At 43.2% G+C, this 22,056-nt stretch overlaps 1 protein-coding gene across 4 annotated transcripts in view; it reads left to right on the top strand.

Moving 5' to 3' along the window:
• The window catches only part of CPVL (carboxypeptidase vitellogenic like), a 115,743-nt gene that overhangs the window by 16,566 nt on the left and 77,121 nt on the right, over nucleotides 1-22,056 (top strand). For 2 of the 4 annotated variants that reach the window (XM_042921107.1, XM_042921099.1), the window contains exons 4-8: nucleotides 9,036-9,150; nucleotides 10,116-10,174; nucleotides 11,888-11,967; nucleotides 17,811-17,877; nucleotides 18,286-18,399. In XM_042921107.1, coding sequence (XP_042777041.1) covers nucleotides 9,036-9,150; nucleotides 10,116-10,174; nucleotides 11,888-11,967; nucleotides 17,811-17,877; nucleotides 18,286-18,399 — 435 coding nt within the window. The remainder of the gene's footprint in view (nucleotides 1-9,035; nucleotides 9,151-10,115; nucleotides 10,175-11,887; nucleotides 11,968-17,810; nucleotides 17,878-18,285; nucleotides 18,400-22,056) is intronic. The other 2 variants (XM_042921126.1, XM_042921116.1) reach the window with 1 other exon arrangement.

Below are 22,056 nucleotides of genomic sequence, written 5' to 3'. Positions count from 1 at the left end.
GAGATCTTGAGCCAGAACTGTCCAGTCAGATGTCCCCAAATTCCTGGTCCACAGAAAGCACGAGAGATAATAAATGATTATTGTTATCTTAGGCCACCAGGTTTTGGATGCATGTCATACAGCATTAGATGACTAATATAGCCTCGCGTCCTATACTCTTTGGGCTGTGACTACGATATCTTATGACAACTAGAACTCGTTCCAGTTCTGTCCTTTTACTTGCTCCACAGTAATAGAGCTATCAACATTCTTCCTGGGCAGTGAACATGATGTTAGGCTTTGTCAGTAGAGGGTGCTGGAGAGACATTGCAGGAGGAAGTTGGCTTCTCTTCCTGTTCCCTTGTCCTGCATTTCACTTTCTCCTGGCCCTGCTGTCCAGTCTGTCAGCAGGGCGTGTGTGGGAACATCCAGTAGTCCTCTGCTCTAGCTGGGCCCCCAGACCGCAAAGACCCTCAACAACCTTATAATCCTGGCTCTGTCCCAGTGACCACCTGGCTGCAGCTCCTTCAACACGGACACCATAACATCCTAGGCCATGCCAGCGAGCAGGTTCCCTAAGCCAACTCTCAGCAGCCTTGACCACCTGTACCCGAGGCTGGTTTCCCACCGCCTTCCCAACGGGGACCCCGTGCAATCTAGGTTGTGTGCCACTTTCACACAAGTGGACTCCCAACATTTTGACTTGCTCTGTACCTGCTCCCACCAGCCACAGACCACTTTTCCCTGGAGGCCTTTCCTACTTGCCCCTGGATTCCTGGCCAGCTTTGAGCCAGGCAACCCAGTGAACTTCTCAGCCACCCAGTGGGTATAACCATACCTTCTCCAAGGAGGTCTAGACCATAGTCTTGGGACTTACACCTTAGGGTGTAAGCCTTGGGAAGAGCCCCATCCCTGCCATATGAGTTTGTCCATCCCTGGGCACTTTCCCTCAGCCCAGAGTACTCTTTGGAGTTCTCCTCACATATTTATGGTTATCCCCCATTATAATGAATATCTCTTTAAAATTTCCTTGTTCCTTGGTGGACACAGGAAGCCTGTCCCGCAGGCTGATATTTGGCTAACACTGAGGATGTGCCTCTTGGGGGAGCAGACCCCCCCTGGCATTACATCCCCACTTCTGCCCACCGGTGGGTGGGTGCGATACCCATGGTGGATGGGGACCAGAGCAAACACTGGAACCTGTAACAGAATTAAAGGTCAATATTTCCATATGAAAAGTAACAATAACTTTAAAATGGGAAAATTTAAAAATTAAAATTGCTACATGGTTTCTGTCTTCTGATTGGACCCTAACTAATATATCCACCCCATTCTAAATCCTTCTCTCCTGCCCCGAGACACCAAGGGCAGAAAGTATGGTCAACTGGAAAGGCATCAGGAGCCGGGACAGCCAGTCTTTCTGTCTCAGCCTTATTCTGACCAAGGCCACAGGATCACTTATCTGTGCCTCATTCCTCTCTCTTGGCAGATCAACATGCTTTGTTTCTCCAGGTATCTGGCAGAAGATGGCTGCCCTACAGTTTCTGCCTTCACCTGTTCTTGAACCATGCAGTCACCAAAGATCCACTAGCACTTCAGCTAGGGGCAGATGTGATTGGCCCACTCTGGGTCAGGTATTCTTTCTCGGTCCAGTCAGCTAAAGCTGAGGGTGCCGTTTCGTGTGATGTAAGCATGACTAATGGGCCCTTTCTTTTGGTAAATGGAGAGTCAGTTCCTAGAGAAGGGGTTGTGGATGGAACAGATCTCTGGAAAATATGTCTACCACAGATGGCCGCAAATCCATTAGTCATATGACCAAGATTTGGAGGTTGTAGATATTTGTCCTCAGATTTGCATTGTTTATCTTCTTTGCTATTATTGTAATAACGGCACCGGAGATCTGGAGGAAGAGAAGGTAGGTGAGACAAAACAAGGAGAAAGCAGCTAAAAGTGATAAATTACAGATCATTCCGTCCATAGACACATTCAAAATGCAGAAACCGTTGTGTGCCTGATTTAACATGGAGAAGAAGGCGACTAACTTGTTCAACCATTTCTTTGTTTGCAACAAGAATGGGAAAGACAGGCCTCTCTCCAGCACCACACCGCCTACCGTCATTCATTCTAAATTCCAACTTTATGGCATGAGGCACCAACAGAGAAGCCATAACTGCCTCATGAAGGAATGAGAGCCAAGTACAAAGGTTAAGAAGGAGAAAGGTAAAGAAGATTCTAGTAGTGTGTAAGTTGGCTCAAATTAATGAGATGACTCAAAGCTCCATGAGAGTCAGTGGGAGCTTGGTAGTTATGCCAAGAGGCCTCAAAACAGAAAACCAACAAACAAACAAGCAAACAGAAAAACCAAAACACGTTTGAGGAAGTTAGTTTTCCCGATGATGGGGCAATGGCAACAATCGTAGTAAAGGAAGATTTAGCGAGAGGTCAACAGCAACCACTGTAAGTAAAAATTCTTCCCCAAAGCACAAAATGTCTTAAGCAAGTTGTTTATACGTATTGGGAGTGTGTGTGTAGAATTAAAATGTTACTAGTTAGCTAGTTAGCGATTCTAGTCACAAAACCAATTGCGTTAAATAAAAATCGCTGCCTTGATTAAACCATTAATGCAGCAGCTGAAGTATCAGCGGAACTGGGATCTGTGTGGCAAAATGGGAGTCCATTCAAGCATACTTGGGGGAATTTCAAGACATTTACTTGGGGTACTAATGACTTCAATTAAGATAGAACACATTACTTAAACCAAGCAAATGATCAGCCTCTGCATATAGAAGTGTGAAGGGAGCTTTAATTAATTTACTAATTGCACGTCTCATCTTAAGCGGTACCATTGATTTGGGCCTGTTAGTGGTTTGGTTGCTGTTTTCTCTTACAAAGTATGGTGCCCTTTGTGGGGTGGGTGGGAAGAAGAGGGTAGCTAGAGTATGTACCCAGCCCTGGGCATTGGCGGACAATGTTGCCCTAATACTTGCTTAGATACCTAAGATTTCCTGGTGGCAGATTTCCTGGTCTTCTGTATAAAATGCAATCAAGTGACTTCGAGTACCAAGATTGGCAAGACTTTAGTGCTACTCCCACCCCCAGATATATGAACTTCCTGCTTCAGCGATATGTGTGAAGCCTGAGTAGAAGGTTATCTTTACCGTGGAATACAGAAGAGGGCTTCAGAGGACAGAAAAGAAGGTGGGTATGGTTTGATGGGGAGCGGGGTGACAAGGAAGGCTCAGAGCACAAGGGGATGCCTTCTACAGAGGGCACGTCCACGTGGGAAGCAAAGGGCAGGAGGGCTTGGTTTCATTAGTGTCTACCTGTGTTCCTCTGTGCTCGCTTAGAAGCAAGGAGAAAGGGAGAAACTGGGTGTTTCCAAGTATCCTTTTATGTACAGAATGTCAAACCGAATGAATGAGTGTCACTTATTGGAATGATGATCTATTAAGACGTCGGGTAGATGTGTTCACCATCGTTATGAATAAGTATTGGGATGCGCTAATGTGAGACATGGTGAAACTTCTGTGTGTAGAGGTTCTAAACAACTAAATAAATAACCTGCTTCCTTCTGGGCTTTTCATTTGGGTACAAACCCTGAGAAAGGAGTGTCCAAGTTCATGAATTGGCCACCAGGGGTCACCAGAAGAATTTAAAGGGCTTCTGAAGCAAAGCCCTGGTTTCTTGCTCACCAACAAAAGGTGCAGGTTTGTGGGACCTGTGTGCCCACACTCTTCTCCAGTGGAGAGGCTTCTCGCTCAAACATTTACTATTCCTGTGTCCCTTCTCATATTTATAATTTCTTTGTCCCTTCTTCGTGATCATCAGTTCTTGCTACACTACTTGGACCTATACAACATTAATAGAGATCTTAGTTTCTTTATAATTAAACATATAAATGCTTATTAGTAGAGGATTACTTACTTTTAAGGTCTTAGCTCGAATGTTAGCCCCTCACCAGATGCCTTCTTTAAGTAGTCAATCTAATGGCTTTCTATTACTCTCTCATATCACCCGTTTATTTAATTACTATTTATTTCCTGTCTTCTTACCTCCCCAGAAAAATAATCAGAGCTAACATTTAAATAGATGTTTGGCTATTAATAGCCAGACACTGTTCTAAGTGCTGTGCGTATATTAATTCTTTGAATCTATATCGCAACCATATAAGATAGGCATTATTATTATTATTTTTAAGCAGAGGACACTAAGACACAGAGAAGGTAAGTAACTTGCCCAAGAGCACACAGCTATAAAATAAGATAGTTGGAATTCAGACCTTGCTAGTCTTGTGCCAAAATACATGCTCTTAAACATTAAGTATCCTACTGTCCAAACCTTAGAACAATGCCTGTCAGTGTTGTATGTTAAATGGGTTAATACATTGTGGTAAATCCAGAATGCCATATGGTTTAGCCAAAAGATGATATGCACTATTACTAAAAGATTTTCACAACATGTTAAGTGAATACAGTAAATATAGAATATTTTATATAGCCCGATTCTATTTTTGGAAAAAAGTATTTACACACATAGCATATATAACATCTACAAAATATATTTATATGTGTGTATATGGGGGATGCATAGAGAAAAACCTAGAAAACTAACCATCTCCACCATCATCTCTGGGGACTACAACTGGTGGGATAAGGGAGATTTTTTTAATACCCTCTTGAATAAAAATTAATTAAGAGTAAGTGCTTTCTTTGTAACATAAAAAATTTTAAGGAAAATTTCTAGAACTTTTCACAAAAATAAATGTACTATTTCTCGTGTTCCACATGCTCTTGAATTATCGCTTCAAAATAATAAGTACTTTAAAAGCCCTGAACTTTGTTAAGTCTTAAGTGAATTAAAGCACTTGCTTCTTATAAGTTTTTCAATGTGGGTTTTTGTTCAGGATGTCTTTGTTTACTTTTATTCCTTCCTAAGTCGGGGGTGCAGAGGGGGAGAGGGCTGCATTCTCACAACTGAGAGCTAAATATGTCACCCTAGGAATGATCACATTACAGCTTTATGCCATTATTCTTGATGTAATTATTGTGGCAGGCCATGTCATTAGGATGTCATATCAGATTACAAAAGTCTGTGTGCTGTGATATAACTAACTTTTGGGGCTTTAGCACTGAATACGTAAACCTTGATTTTCCAGCATCTGACTTTTGCATTTCATTACAGATGAGGCTAGTATTAGCTCATAGGTTGGTTGGAGTGTGGTAGAAAGATGTGTGCATGGAGTTTTCTTTTTTCTTTTTTTTAAATTTGTATTTAATTTATTTTTTTAATTTGCATCCAAGTTAGTTAGCATATACTGCAACAGTGACTTCAGGAGTAGATTCCTTAATGCCTCTGACCCATTTAGCCCATACCGCGCCCCCCAACCCCTCCAGTAACCCTCTGTCTGTGCTCCATATTTAAGAGTCTCTTATGTTTTTGTCCTCCTCCCAGTTTTTTATTATTTTGCTTCCCTTTCCTTATGTTCATCTGTTTTGTCTCTTCAAGTCCTCATATGAGTGAAGTCATATGATATTTGTCTTTCTCTGCCTAATTTCACTTGGGGTAATACCCTCTAGTTCCACCCACGTAGTTGCAAATGGCAAGATTTCATTCTTTTTGATTGCCGAGTAATATGGAGTTTTCTTTAAAAACGGGCTTCCTCAAGGGGTATCGAGCTCATTTACCTCCTTCAGGAAAGTACATTCGAGGAGCAAGGTCGGCTGAGGTTGGAGGTGTGTATGCTGATCTCTTATTATTGAAGCATTCCAAGAATGCAGTGTCCTGTACTTCAAAGTTGCATAATAAAGATGTTTGGCACCGATGTGTTTGACTTGACTTTGTAGTGTGGCCTCTCAGGGTCAGGCTATTTTTCTGAGAGCCCAGAGGTCCCATCATTGCGCCAGGTCACAGGAAGGGACATGAAAAGGGAGGGGAGGAGAGGGCAAAGACCAGAGGGCCTGGGCACCCGAGAGGACAGACTTCCTTTACCCTTGCAGCTTCTCAGCCCTGCCTCCACATCAGAACCACCCGAGAGCCTTGAAAAAGTCTGATGGCTGCCTCACCCCAGACCAACTGATTTGGTATCACTGGGATTTGGGCCTAGGCACTAACGTTTCAAGAAGGTATTTTAATGGGTGGCCAAGGTTGAGAACCACTGGCTCACATGTGGCATACCGTGGCCTCTGGAAGCTCTTGTGCACATTCGGAAAGAAGTGGGGGCTGGGTGTCCACTGGAATGGGTGGGCGCACAGTATCTCACATTCCCAGGGAGGCTGGACCTGCATCCACTGAGATCCATTGCTTCTCCATTTCTAATACGCTCCCTTGCTGAGTGAGTACAAGTTCCAGTGGTCCCGGTAAGTGGTGTTGAACAGCACGTTAGAGCGTGGGCCGGGAGCTAAAAATCACTTATTCAGACCAAGCACCCACAGTCAGGGCCAGGCAGGTTAGGGTACAGATGCTTCTGTTTATCTGGCCCAGCAGAGTTTGCAATATCATTTCATGATACATTTTCTCACACCTGTGAGGTGGGCATTATTGCCATTTGATGGACTGGGAAGCCGAGGGCTGGAAGATTCTGAGGGTCAGGATCACACAGCTGTTTTGTGGCCAAGTAGAACCAGAATCTGCCGGGCTTCCAATTCCAGTTGGTATACCAGTTCTGATGCCAATGCCCTACTTCCCCACAGCAGCCTTAGAAAGCCGTCTTTGATTTTAATATTTCCTAGTTCAACTTATAAGAGAAATCCCTAATTCTTTTGAATTCTTTATGGACATTTGCAAGGGGACTAACTAGTGAAAAACTGACCAGGGAAGGTATTGGCCAAAGGTGCAAGGATAAACACCAAACAAGCCGCTTTTCCGGTCCTCTCATTTATAGAGAGTTTATCTTAAAACCATCTATAATTCCTAGTGTTTCTTTATCACATCAATCGCTAACGTGTGCAGAACACGTATTATATATCCCACTCACTGAGCTTTTCGAAGATTAATTTTAGCCCTCACATCAACCACATGACATAGGTACTATTACTGATCCCCATTTTACAGATGGGGAAACTGAGGTTCAGAGAGCTTGGACATCTTGCTTAAGGTCACACAGCTAGTAGATAGGTAAGCCCAGATCTGAATCCAGTTAGGGGTAAGAGCTCACGGACTTGCATTATACTGGGCTGATTTTTAGCCCTGTATACAGCCCTACAGTCCTGCTGACCCAAGTTCCCAGTCTGACTCTGGGCTCCTACCTTTTCTCCCTGTTTCTTTAACCACAGTGATTGTTTGTACTTATTATACCTTTATCACACGTTAGGCATTGTTCCAAAAGCTTTACAAATTTTACCTCATTTAATTCCTTGATGCGGGAGAAGGGACCTCAGGGTAGACCCTCCTAGAGAGGCTCTTGTCCAGCTTACGGCTGTTCTTACCACCACCTCCCTTTCTGCAAGGCTGACTTTGTCAGACTCCTGGTGACCGGAGAGGAGAAATCCCTGTCTCACATCTGTCTTTATGGTTAGAACCCTGTGGTCAGCTCTGCTTCTAGGTTCTTGGCTGTGGTGCCCAGATCTCCTCCCCTTGCGTTAGTCTTGCCTCTGCCCACAGCCTTCTCACATCATCCGGGTAGATGGAACCAGTCCGCTCAAACGTGCAAATGAAACACTGACTGCTCTCTACGTGACTGGGCTAAGTAAGAGGTTGTAGATTTCGTTCTGAGCTAAAGCAATGAGATCTTGCTTGCTAAGCCTGGCTGACTGAACATCAAATGAGCCATGACTTCCAGCCAACACTCACTGTCACATCCAACTGTGAGCCTCCCTGAAGCCACTTTGAGCTCCTTTCAGATCGCTCTGGAGGATTCACATAGGACCTGGTGACCTCTCGTTCCCCACTCTCACATCCAGCTCTTTTCTGTGTTGACGATTTTCCTCCGCCATTTCCCTCTATCTGTGGCATTGTTCCCTGGCTCCTCTCATGGCTGGATCCATCTAGAATTCAGATCTCCTTCAACTCAGGATCTCACTCAGTCTTTCCTTGATCACCTGTGTTTAAAGGAAACACCATTCTTTTCTGCCTTCACCCACTCTCTTAACATTGCCTTTATTGCCTCTTCACACTCTTTAATCATTGGGTTTATTCTTTATTGTCTCTGTGTCACATGAAAATAGAAGCAAAAGAGAGTAAGTCTTTTTCTTTTTCTCTACTGCCAGAAACTCATTTTTCATCATCCCCACCCTGCCAATGACCTTTTCTTATTTACCTCTTCCCTGTCTCCTAAATCAATTTGTACCTTGTTTGGGGTTTTGTTACTAACTGATTCTGGGCCTATGCACTTCTTCTCAGTTCCCTCGTGTTTTTTTTTTTTTTTTTAATGTTTATTTATTTTTGAGAAAGACAGACAGAATGCAAGCAGGGGAGGGGCAGACAGAGAGGGAGACACAGAATCTGAAGCAGGTTCCAGGCTCTGAGCTGTTAGCACAGAGCCCGACGTGGGGCTTGAACTCACGAAGTGTGAGACCATGACCTGAGCCGAAGTCGGATGCTTAACCGACTGAGCCACCCAGGCGCCCCACAGTTCCCTCATGTTGAATAAAGATGCTGTTGTCCTTGAGGGCACCCTCTCAATGAATGAAATCAGGAAGGCAGTTTGGGCTCCAGTGAAGCAGGTGACCTGTCACCGAGGAGGACGGGTTCTTTGTTGTGCCTCTTTGGGAACGGGTTGGTCAAATGCAAGTTTAAACAGATTTACAAAATATAGCCACGCCCTAGGCAATGTCTGGATCTCTAGGGGCCTACAGAGGCAAAGCTTCTATCTTCAGTGGGTTTTCTGGCTATTGGCAGGAAAAGACTGAACTGAGCAAGAACCAGCATGATGAGGCAAATACTAATTTAAAACGAGATAACCAGCACTGTGCTTGTAATGGAGAACAGACACTGGGGTCTGGGCAGGCTTTGTGAGATTTAGTCAAGGCAGTGCAAAACACAGGGTTTGGATATGTTTGCTTGGGTGTATTCTTTTGCTTAGTGCTCCGTGTGGTCATCGGCTTCTTTGTCCCCCTTAGGTACAGCCCATGGCTGCTCCAGTAGTTCTCTGGCTGCAGGGCGGGCCAGGAGGTTCATCCATGTTTGGACTTTTTGTGGAGCACGGACCTTATATTGTCACAAGTAACATGACTGGTAAGTATTACTTGGACTCTGTTTTCCCATGGAGAGGTTTTCACCTGAAACTTACATCTGCTCCATAAAAAAAAAATTAAAGTATACACAGAACCACTAGGAATAGCTTGATAGTTTCAGATTATAAAAACATAGCTTTCTGACAATGTCTGTCCAAGAAGGAGGAGCCACCAGGCTGAGTGTCCTGGCTGGGCTGCTTTCTCCCTTGAAATCTGAGTGAAAGGTTCTAAGCTATTTTCTTGCAATCTGCTGCTGACTTAAGCAATCTGGGCTTATGAAAGCAGTTGGTATTTATTACTATTTGGGCAAGCTCTTTTGCATGAGCCTAATGGGTGGAATTGTATCCCTAATTATTCACATCAACAGAACACCGTATGGCTCAGTAGGATAAATGGTCAGATATCCTGGAAGCAAGTTGCTGTGGGTGGAGACAGGGGTGAAGGAAGGGGCGGAGGAACCACATCTGGTTGTAACCCTGGGTCACCTCCATCTCATTTTGGGGGTTGGGGAAGATTGTTTACTTTCCCTGGGACAGAATTTGGAGAGCGAACGACTTTGTCACTCAGGTATAAAAGAGTTGTTCTCTTTGGCATTAGAAAGGAAGAAGAGGCTTTAGAAGGACCAGACTTTAAGAATGGTTGATTGGATCAGACAGATAGGAGGTTTATGGGTTTTTTTCTAAGCGAAACAGTTGCAAGGGGTTTTGTTTCCAAACTTTATCCTAGATGGAGAAACCCTCTGGGGGTTTCTCTAGGTCTGGGAAAAGTAGAGGAGAAGAGGGGAGAAGAAAAAAGGTGCTGGTGTCTGTTCCCTACGGCACGAGGCTGAAGCAGTGTCAAAGGGACCCCAGGAGTTCATTGACACGATGGGGACGGGTGGGGCTGCTGGGCTGCTGACCAGAGCTAGGCCGTAGGTGGGCTGGTTGGTTAACGACCCACTCTCAAACCTCTTCTCTGTTTTACTAGTGAGTCCCAGAGAGTTTCCTTGGACCACCACATTTTCCATGCTTTACATTGATAATCCAGTGAGTATCCGATGGTCCTGTGAAATGCCAAGTGGGCCTCTCTTGTCTTTTTCCTTTATATAAGGTACATTTAAAAAATAAGGGAAAAGAGGGGTGCCCGGGTGGCTCAGTTGATTAAGTGACCCCCTTCAGCCTAGGTCATGATCTCGCTGTTCCCGAGTTCGAGCCCCACGTCAGGCTCTGTGCTGACAGCTCGGAGCCTGGAGCCTGTTTCGGATTCTGTGTCTCCCTTGCTCTCTGCCCCTCCCCCACTCACACTCTGTCTCTGTCTCTCTCAAAAATAAAAATAAACGTTTAAAAAACATTTTTTTAAAAAAGGTAGGGAAAAGAAACAGGTGTAGGGTTTTCTTTATAAAACAGAATTTAATCTCTTAAACACCATCTGAGATGTCGTTTTTCCAGCATATATCATTAAATCTGAGTTTGGAGGAATTTTACTTGTTACTTTCTCTCCTCTCATTTTTAATCTTATGAAAGATTTTTTTCTTAATTTTTTCTTTTTTCTTAAAAGATTTTTTTTCTTTCATTTTTAATCTTATGTCCTGTTCACTGAATTATATCATCCAGGATAAGGGATTGGTTTCTTTCGACTGATGATCCGGCTTCGCCATATCATGGGTTATTGTATAGTATTGGAATTCCTAACATTTCTAGCAGAGTTGTAGATTTCAAAAGTCAAAGCTAGTCTCCTTCATTTATCACAGTGAGCCCCATCTGGGAGCAAAATGTGGGGTTCTCCTTTGGAAGTTCTTCTGAAATTGAGTCCAATAAACAGAAAAATAGGAGAGTAACTTTAGAGTTAGCTTCTGCAGATCAGGAGTGTCGTTGCCCCCTAACTGATTTCTCTGATTTCTCTCATGCCCCAGATGGTTCCGAGAAAACAGATAAATAGGGAGAAAAAAAAAAGTCCAAGATACTTGTTCCCTCTTTTCCCACCAAGTTTTGTCAGCCATCCTCTTTCCTCGTCTACAATTGCGTATTTCTAAAGAAGTCGAATGAAATGTCCTGTTCCCTTGTGTGTTTAGGGAAAGCAAAAACAAAAATGTTTACACCTAGTTGAGGTGTGTCCTTTATGCAGATTTTTGACACAAAATAAGTGGCAGCTTCTTCTGGATTTACAGCTTGGTTGTCTATGCGCTTCTAGGTGTAAGGAAGTGTTAGTTTCAAACTAACCTTTATTTTAAAACTTCTCTACTGAAGGTGAAGGGGGCTTAGTGGCCATATTTCTCACAAATAAAAAAAATGAAAACACACACACACACAAACTGTCTTTCATCTCCAGCCTAGAGAGTTCCTTCTTAGCAGGACAGAGCAATGCGCCCTCCAGGTTTCAGAGAGGGGACAACTTTGGGTCCTTTGATAGTGCAGCGGTGGCGGGGGGGGGGGGGCAGGAAAGGTGAATGGCTCCCCTTTAAATCAATATCTGGCAGGGTCCACATTGTGGAATCAGGACAGCTCAGCCACTGACCCCAGGGCAGAGCTTTGTGCTGTTGTTTTATTTGGGGTTGGTGGAGGGGAGAGGCAAAAGGTGAAATGCAGCATTGCCCCCACCATGGGGATGGGTAAAGGCACATGGGGTGGTGTGGCAGAAATCCCAGCTCAGAGGCTTGGCCTTTGGAATAAGGTCGATTTCCTTCCCGTGTGGTATCTCCCTGAGGGCTCCGAGGCATGTGTTTCTCGGTGTTTATACCTGCTTATTTATTTCATCCTCAGGTGGGCACAGGGTTCAGTTTTACTGACGACCCCCAGGGATACGCAGTCAATGAGGATGATGTGGCACGGAATTTATACAGGTAAAAGGTCTTGGCTGTCTCTTGACCTTCTTCAGCCCAAACGTTTTTCTATTTCGATACGGAAATTCACCCAATGGTGTCAGTAGTACTGCTGGATCCTCATGGGCTAATTCTTAAAGACATAATAAGAATACGTCTACATGAGGAGCTCACACACGCACGCACACACACACACACACGTGTATGCGTGTGCGCACATGTGCGTACACACAGTCTGCTTTTTGCTTTGTTACTTTATCACTGATAACTGTGAAAATGGCCGGCAGACTTGTTGGGATGAGCACTGGTTGTCATCTGTAAGCGATGAATTGCCAAATTCTACCCCTGAGACCAATACTGCACTATACTTGAATTTAAATAAATCAAAAAAAAACACACACAAAAAACAACAACAAAAAATGGTCAGCAAGAAAATAACAAGGAGGGCTGAAATCCTAAGGCACGATTATAATTTTGTAAAAATATCCTTTAAGAGACAACAGAAACGGAGCAGAATTACCCGACCAAAGATTATTTTCAAGCCTTTCAGCTAGGTGCCTGAGAGGATGTTGTGTGCTTTCTAACATTGTATTTGAACTTTGTATTTGCCCAGAAACAACATCTTCTTGCTCGTTTCTCTTTTTTCTTGGGACTCCTCTTTCTGTGGCCTTCAGATGCAATTTTCCCCTCTCTTGCTTCTCCTTCATGACCCCCAGGCTGAAAGCTTAGCTTGTTTGCTAGTCTCTGACTTTTTCCTTCATCTTCCACAACTATTCTTTTACTTAAAAAAAAGAAAAAAAATGGAAAGAAGATGTAAAGTTGTAAGCCTGGTCAAACACTGCACATAGAATTTCTTCTTTTTTCGTACTCATATTTGCTATGGTTATTTTTAGTACTTTTTTTTTTTTTTTTAAGTAAGTGACCATTCTTATTTGGTCACATTTTTCCAGTCTGTAAATTGTTACTAGAGGTCAAATCCGGAATTCTTTCAGATCACTAGGGTACCACCTTATGCCCTATAATCATTTACTCACAGAACCCTAGTGGCCAGAATGAGATAACCAACTCCCCTATTTCCTAATTGTACCCGACACTCATTCTGCTGATTACTTGGTGAGCAAACCCAACCAATTGCTAAAGTGAAAGTAAATCTAATAACAAATCAGAGTTTTCTGATCTCTGACAAAAGTTTTTCATTTTATTCTTTCTCCCCAAGGCAGATGGCTAGGGAACGGAGGAAAGAGTAACTTCTGGCCTTTCTTCCTGAGACATTTCTTTCTGTCTTCTCTGCGGACCCAGAAAACAAATATGGCTGTTGTTTTCTACACTTTCTTTCTTTTTTTTAAATTTTTTATTAAAAAAAATTTTTTTTAACATTTTATTTATTTTTGAGACAGAGACAGAGTGCAAGCGGGGGAGGGGCAGAGAGAGAGGGAGTCACAGAATCTGAAGCAGGCTCCAGGCTCCAAGCTGTCAGCCCAGAGCCCCATACGGGGCTCGAACTCACGAACCATGAAATCATGACCTGAGCCGAAGTCGGACGCTTACCTGACAGAGCCCCTCAGGCACCCCTGTTTTCTACACTTTCATTTGTCATTTGTCCCATTATTTTGTCGCTTCCATTCTGTGTCCAGGGGCATGGCTAGGACCCCACACTTCTGCTTCCAGATACATTGGGTCCTGGGAGCAGATTAGCCAGATTTCCACAGGATTCCCCCTCCTCTGCCCCTAGCTCAGACACCTCCTCTTTCCCTATAGACACATAATCATGATGGCTGTCCTTACAAGTTTATTCAAGTGCCATGAGCAGTGACTGTGTGCTCTCATTTTTCAGATAGAACACCTACTTCTCCCCTTATTCCTCCCTGCCCTCTCTGACCCTCTTTTGGTTTAAATCCAAACAAGCTCAGTTGTTTAACTAGCAAACACCCAGAGGGCGGAGGTTCTGTGGTGAAGAAATGCATCAATCCCCTCTAAGCCAGAGCATGCAACCCGCCATTCTTTTTCTGTCTCTTCTTCCCCTCCCCCAAAGATGGTTACAGCTTCCAGTTGACCCTCTGTGTGGATGTATACTGCTGACATGTGGTACATCTCCTCTTAGATGACATGTAAAGAGAACCTATTTCAAAGCATCCATTGTTTATAGCTGTTTTAGTTCTTTTTGCTTCAGGCTCTTAGAACTGGAAAATAGCTAATCAAGGGTAGTGCAGAAAACTGATTTCAGCTGTTTCCTTTATAGTTTACACTATTTGTTTCCCTTTGTGACTACATTCTTCTCTCCAGCTCTCCAGATGGGTGTTTGGAATAAGAAGGTCGCTTTGAAACCCATAAACGTAGGTTTAAAGAGTAGACCTTCTTTTTCTCCTTTTGAAAACCATCTTTTTTTTTTTTTCCACTGAAAAACCCATTCCTTCTGACTATTAATAGTCCGTGCCTATAAGGAGTAGACTCCTAAAGAGGCATTTGACATTCACACTTAGGCTGCCCTTGTGTGTGTTTGTTTGGAAGCAAAGGCTTTTTACTAACCAGACATTTAAATATTCGATTTTTTTTTTTATTTGGAACATGCTATTGAGCCACAATGCCCCTCTGATTTAGGTAAAATAAATAACTAAATATACTAAAGAATAACAAATTTACTAACTTTGATCTGGAGTGTATGGTCTGGTACCATTCCCCTTCTACCACTGTTTATCGATTGCCTGCTATGTGCCAGACATTGTCCCTGATGCTGGTAATAGAGTAGTCAACAAGCTCCCCTAGTCCTTGGTCTGGTGCTTACCCATCTTGAGCGTGCCTGAAGTTAGTTTCTTAGCAGCCAGATGGAAACGGTACTACCATTCTATTCCACCTGCCGCTTTGTATGGGAAATAATATCAATTGTTAAAACGTGTTTCATAACCATGTGACTATGAAACTGGTTTCACATATTAAATGAGAACACTGGACGGAGCAGATCATGGCCCGGCCATAGTGGGGGTGGAATGAAGGCGAAGGATGGCTGCCCGTATGCCACTGCTGAACAAAACTGCCAAGCTTCTTGGCACTGTGCTTATTTCAGTCAAACTGTTACTGACAAAAGCTCCCCCTTGTCTGGCCTTTGTTGGCATGGAACTTTTGCTTAGATTGTTTTAACTTCTTTTTAACGTCTTGTGTTCATTATGCCTCTGACTCCATTAGACCTCTCCAAATTCTCTAGTGCATTATCATTTCCATCTACCTGCTGTGGCCCAAACCTACCAGCTTCCCTTTTTACAAAATGTATCTGAGGAATAATTTCTTTCTAGTCATTTTCCCCTGCGAGGTAGATTTCTTCTTCTTGTCCTTCAGTGTAACTTTCTACCACCAGATGGCCTTTGACTAAAATTCTAGCTGTTAGCGAAAGCCCCTGGCACAATGCTAGCAATGTTGCCAAATGGCATCGTCTGGCAGAGGCAAGCTTCCTGCGACAGCGAGCTCTTGTGACTGTGCGTGGACAGCGAGCTCGTGTGACTATGCACATACACACACGCATGCGTGCAAATGTGTGTCTAGCATGTATTATATATTTTAGCAATTCTGCTTCTAAATTTGAAATTTTATGTAGGCGTGATTCTAGATTGTATTTTTGAGCAAACCCTCACCGTGGAATAAGAATTACATAGAGTTGACTAAGACACAGTTAAACAAGCAAATGGCATATGTAAATCTAACTTACTAAATTGACTTTTTTCTTCCTTCACTCCCATTTAAGAAAGATCTACCAGGGCGCCTGGGTGGCTCAGTCGGTTAAGTGTCTGACTTCAGCCCAGGTCATGATTCCACGGTTCGTGGGTTCGAGCCCTGCGTTGGCTGACAGCTCAGAGCCTGGAGCCTGCTTCAGATTTTGTGTCTTCTTCTCTCTCTGCCCCTCTCCTGCTCATGATCTGTCTGTCTCTCAAAAATAAATAAGCTTTAAAAAAAAAAAAAAGACCTACCAAAGGCTCGGATTAGCCAAATTTTTGTTCTGATCCTCTTGTGGTGTTAAAACTGTAACTTCCTCAAGTGGAGAACTTGGAAACTTCAGCTAGAGAATCCTGGCATTTCCAAGCTAGAAGTAACCTGGAAGGTTAGCTCCTTGAATTAAGATTGCCAGATGAAATACAGAATGCCTAGTTAAATTTTAATTTCAGATAAATAATGAATAATTTTTATAAATCTAAGTATGTAATATTTGGGTCATAGTTACGCTAACACATTATTTGTTGTTTATCTGAAATTCAAGTTTAATTGGACGTCTTGTATTTTTATTTGCTAAATCTGGCGACCCTAACAACTTTAACAGATTCTCCAAGGAAATAAACTTTAAGCCAAAGCACGAGGCTTAATTGAGATTTACTATGTTAAACTGTCTGTTGCCATTCCAACTAGCAGGAAGAGAGAAGAGAAATAGTTTTTAGCCTGAAGGTTGGCGAGGGAAGGGTAGAAAATAAACTCCTATTTTTATCTCTACGCTAAAGCCATCTCATTGCCAGAACAAACATGGAAGCTATATAGTGCAGCTTCCCAGATTTAGTTGCTACAAAGGCTTTACTTACTGTAAATAATAAATACAGAAATACACCAAAACTCTACAGTGGTCTTTCATGATGGATTTCTATGGAGCCTTTGCAAATTAAGTGCAGCCAGACCCGGCAGTGAGCAGTGATCATAATGACCCAGTTTTGCCTCTCTGTAACCCTTGAACTTTCTCCTCCTCCTGGTTTTGCAGGGCCTCCTTCCTTGCCTTTCATCTTCACTGGATGGTTCGTGGCTTTTAGTCCCTCAGCAGGAAGCTGGAACAAAGCTCTGCCTGACTTCTCAGACAATGCAATCTGGGTCAAAACACTGATAGAGCTTCTGAATTCCACAAGTTTTGTTTCCTTTTTGAAAGATTTGGTCAAGTAGAGAATCATTCAATAATCTACCCTTTTCTTGCTTATGATGAAACAATTTCTGGAGTCTGTTTAAATCTATTTCAGTAGAACTCATTGAAGTGGCTATTGGCATTCTTTAGTAAGTGTGATTTTTTTGGAGCCTAGATGCCACTGTACTGTTAGTTCTATATCTGGCCATTTGGTGGTTTTCTTTTAAATTATGGTCATTTTACAGCCTTTTTGTTCTTTGGTTATTAAAATACTGAAATTGTGGGACCCCCCCCCCCAATAGAAATGTTCAGGGTTCCTCACAGGAAGATGTTGGTAAGCAAGTAACATTCTCATTACTTCACCAGAAACCCAGGTTAATGGGGTCATAAGGCTTGCAGAACTACCTCTAAGAATTGCTGTAGGGGGACCTGGGTGGCTCAGTCGGTTAAATGACCGACTTCAGCTCAGGTCACGATCTCACAGCTTGTGAGTTCAAACCCTGCTGACAGCTCAGAGCCGGGAGTCCGCTTCAGATTCTGTGTCTCCCTTTCTCTCAGCCCCTCCCCTGCTCATGCTCAGTCTCTCTCTCTCTCTCTCTCTCTCTCTGTCTCAAAAATAAATAAACATTAAAAATTTTTTTAAGAAATTGCTGTAATAATAGGTGAAAGCCTGTATCACTTTGCTCAAGGGTACCCTCAACAGCTAGAAGATCTAGGTTGGTAACCCAGAGATTTGGAAACCTGCCCAGAGTGTTGATGTCCCCTTGTCTCAACCTCTTAGTATCCTAAAGTAAGCCCACAATTATTTTCTAACAATCCACAGTGTGGAATGTTACATACATGACATTTTGAAAATAATGCCTACAGGAGCTCACAGCCTAATGGCCTCTTCCTTCAAATGTGAAACTTACTGTCAAAAGGTTAGTTTTGGTAGCATAGCATTAAGCTTTTCTGATTCCATGTGATTTTTTTTTTATTGTTGTTGTTCTTCTTTTTGCAGTGCACTAACTCACTTTTTCCTGTTGTTCCCTGAATATAAAAACAATGACTTTTATGCCACGGGGGAGGTAAGTTGAAGTCCTGTGTTCTTGTGTGCTTCCAATATCCTCGGGACTGAAGTACGGTGACTCATGCATTCAGTATGTACATACACGTACACAAATATATATTAACATTAATTCAGCCCGTATTCAGAATTCTCTAATTATCCCCCAAATGTTCTCTAGAACCCTTTTTTTTTTTAAAAATAAATATAGGGCTCAGTAAAGTTTTGTATATCACGATGGTCTCAGTCCCCTCACATATTGTTGTGGTTGTCTCATGATGATGATTTTGAAGAGTGTAGGCCAGGTGCCCTGTGGCATGTCCCATTTCTGAATTTGGCTGATTCTTTCCTCAACGCGTAGATTCAGTGAAAACATTTCGGCAAGAACATGACATGGGTGATGTGTGTGCCTCCTATCTTATCCCATCAGGAGGCTCGTAATATCAGTTTGTCTCATTATTGGCGATGCTACACTTGGTCACTTGGCCCAGGTGGTCTCTCCCAGATCTCACCGTTGGAAAGGCACCTTTTTCTCTTGAAATTAGTAAGTAGCATGAGACCATGTGGAAATCTGTTCCCTCCAGATCTGTCACCCCGTAGTTTTCGCCTTCATTGATGATTCCTGCCTGAATCCGTCATTCCACTGGGGGGGTTGTAAATGGTGATTTTTTTTTGGGGGGGGGGGTCTATCTTCCTATAGATGTCATCTAGTAGTCTTCTACAGAGAAGATCTTCCCCTTTTCTTCTTTTCTCAACATCTGAGCACTAAGTGTGCCCATTGCTCCTGGGATGCCATTTCTTTCAGGCTTTCTTTGTAAGCAGAACCAGGGAACTGAATGACTTCATACTGACCCTTAATTCTAATTCAACATCACGAGGTTCTTTTTTCCTTTCCCCATTCTGTGTTTGTATACCCCTTCTCCCACGTTGTGGACCGTGTTTCCCAGCAGCATCAGTGTATTTATTCCTTTGCTGGATCCTAACAATATGTGCAAAATGATCTTAGAAGATGACATCAGTACCGCTACCAACAAAGAAACCTCCAAGTTACATTCAATATTTTTTGCTACAATTACTTTTATCCTTAGACTATATTTCACTACAGGTTTAAAAGTACCATATTTCAAAGTTCTAATAATTAACTCTATTTTTTCCCTAGGCTGATTATGTTACAAGTTTTTAAATTTTTTTTATATTTTATTTTATATTTGAGAGAGACAGAGTGCAAGCAGGGGAGGGGCAGAGAGACGGAGACAGGATGTGAAGCATGTTCCAAGCTCCGAGATGTCAGCACAGAGCCTGATGCAGGGCTCGAATTCACTAGAAGGGATATCATAGCCTGAGCCGAAGTCGAACGCTCAACCGACTAAGCTACCCAGGCCCCTCTACGTTACAATTAAAAAAAATTTTTTTTTACGTTTATTCATTTTTGAGAGACAGAGAGAGACAGCACGAGCGGGGAAGGGGCAGAGAGAGAGGGAGACACAGAATCCGAAGCAGGCTCCAGGCTCTGAGCCATCAGCATTGAGCCTGACGTAGATCTCGAACCCACGAACCATGAGATCATGACCTGAGCCGAAGTTGGATGCTCAACCGACTGAGCCACTATATGCTACAATTTAACATACAGTTAAGTTCACTTGCCTAGGTTGGCTTCAGTTTTAGGGTTTGCTTTTTTTTTTTTTCCATCCAGTTAAATTTAAGGTTATTTTAAACACGTATAGCAGCCAATACTTTGGGAGCCCAGGAATCCCAAGGTGCTAAGAACACCACTGTGAACAAAACAGAACAATTTCCTGCCTTCATACATTGTAGAGGCGAAGACAGTGATAAGTGAAGAAATACATATGCGCTATGCGTCAGGCGGTGATGAGTGTCATGAAGAAAGATGAAGCAGGTGGGGGTTGCAGAGTGGTGCAGGTGCTATCCTGGATACTAGAAAGGCTCTCCGGTAAGGACACAACTGGGCAAAATGCCGAGACCAGTAGATGCGGACTAGTAGATGAGACTAGTAGAGTGATAGCTGCGGTTATCTTAGAGAAGAACTTTCCAGGAAGGAGGGATAGCAAATGCCAAGACTCTGAGGTGGGGACAGGCTTGGTGTGCTCAAGGAATAGCACGGGGCCACTGTAGAAGGAGCTGAGAAGGGAGAGGCAGACGGATCACGTAGGCCCATGGAAGGTTTTGGACTTTATCCCAAGGGTGATGGGAAATCGTTGAGGGGTGCAGTGTTCGCTGAAAGAGTAGTTAGAATCACATTCGATTCAATTCAGCACTCATATATCGAGTGACTACGGTGGCTGAGCCATTGGACACGTATTGGAAATTCAGCCATTAATAAGACATTGAGCCTACCCTTAGTCTGAAAGCCTGGCAATAGGTAAAATACTGAATGAAAAGGACGATTAGACAAGTGGCTGGAAAGACAGCACAAGGAGAGTGCCAATAGCTTACTTCTCTCAGTATGGGATCCTCAGGAAAGGCCGGACAGAAGAGGTGACAATTAAACCGGATTTTGAAAGATGCGTAGGGGTGGGTTAGTCAAGGATCTTTTGCTTATAAGTGACAGAAACCCTATTCAAAATGGCTTAAGTAAAACGGGATCATGGCTGTGTCTGGGTGCTCAAAACGTTGTCATCAGGAATTTCTCTCTTGATCTATTCACTTGACTTTGTACTGCGCTAGTTTCATTCTAAGCTATGTTTTTTTCACTGGTAGCCTTGAACCTCTACCCCATCCTCATGTTCTAAGTATAACCTATCAGCTCAACTTTTCTTCCCCAATAATTCCACTATATTCCTGAATCTCATGTGACCCATTTGGATCCCATGCCTGTTCTAGAACTACTAACTGGGGTCAAGGGGATGGACATACACGTTGGCCATAATGGTGCCTGAGGCCCACCCAGTGCCCTGGGAAGGGTAGGATCACAGTGAAGCCCTCCGCCTCTGAATCACAAGGCCTGAGAGTGGGAGATGGGTGGTGCACCAGGGAAGACCCCAGTGACGATACTAGAGGAAGGGCTGGAAGGATGCTGGATAAGCTCAAACCACAGAGGTCCACCGTAAGGGAGACAAGGTGAAAACAGTCTCAGTTTTTCCAAGGAAATGGCAAGTTAATGGAACCAGGAACTTCCTCATCTTCTGCCTGCGTTCTTCTCTATTTGGAAAGGATATTCTAACTGTTTGGCTTACTCCACTAACATCTTTTTTAAGCCAGCTATCTGGTCAGGATTATTTAGGATCTCTACCAGTAATTCCCTGCTGGTCCTTGACTTTTAACCCATTTCAGAGGCAAGTGGGGCAAAGGGGCAGGAAGTGATGCCTCTGTCATTTTGGAAGCCACCCTGAAAAATTCCCAGTCTCCACCTCCACCAGAAGAGCGATCTGCTTAGTGTGTAATTCCTGCCTTGCAAATAATGTGGTGATGCTATTAACCATGAAGTTGGACTTTCAGCAAAGCTGCCCAATTCTGGATGAGAAATTTGTCCATTTCACGTCTGCCCGGTGGTTTCATGCATATAACTGAATGTGTGTAGGAAAGGACAGTTTTCTTTTTTACACTCTTGGCTGCCGGGATGAATACTTTTAAGGAAACCTGTGCCTTTCGAGTGATGAAGGAAGATGTGAACGAGGGCAGGCAGGAGCTGGGATGAGATGCAGTCACCAGACAGCAACATTTTCATAGGGGCTACACGGGATATGTTAAATCCAGGGCCACATCTCTTTCTAGAAGGAAGAGCACTAAATAATAACACCTTGGTGGTTTGTTTTATTAGAATGCTGTGTTTTTCCAGTCTAGTTTGTTCCATCTGGTCTTCTGTATTAAGGTTAGGAGGCAGAATGGAAAAGTAGTTCTGGGTTAATAATCAGGGGACCTGAGATTCATTGCTGGCTTTGCCTCTCTGGGTGATTCCAAGCGAGTTCTTTAACCTCTCCTGGCCCCTGCTTTTCATCTTACAGTCGGAGGGCTTGGCTTTTCAATTAGATCACTTTCAGGGATATTTTGCTTTACTAGATGTTCAACCGTAGTTACCTAGATGTACTCTTATAGCATCTGTATACAATTGCAATTTTAATGTAATACCCACCCTCCTTCTCTCCATCCCCCCCCCCCAAAAAAAAAACCGTTGTGATAGATTTTTCAAGAAAGGGAAATCCTATCTGTTCAGAACTTTTAATTTCCTCACACTGTTCAGGAG

The sequence above is a fragment of the Panthera leo genome, chromosome A2 (genome assembly GCF_018350215.1).
Source record: "Panthera leo isolate Ple1 chromosome A2, P.leo_Ple1_pat1.1, whole genome shotgun sequence".
In the NCBI taxonomy this organism is placed as follows: Eukaryota; Metazoa; Chordata; class Mammalia; order Carnivora; family Felidae; genus Panthera; species Panthera leo.
The sequence above is the reverse complement of the archived record's forward strand: the minus strand, read 5'-3'. Positions and strand labels throughout refer to the sequence as shown.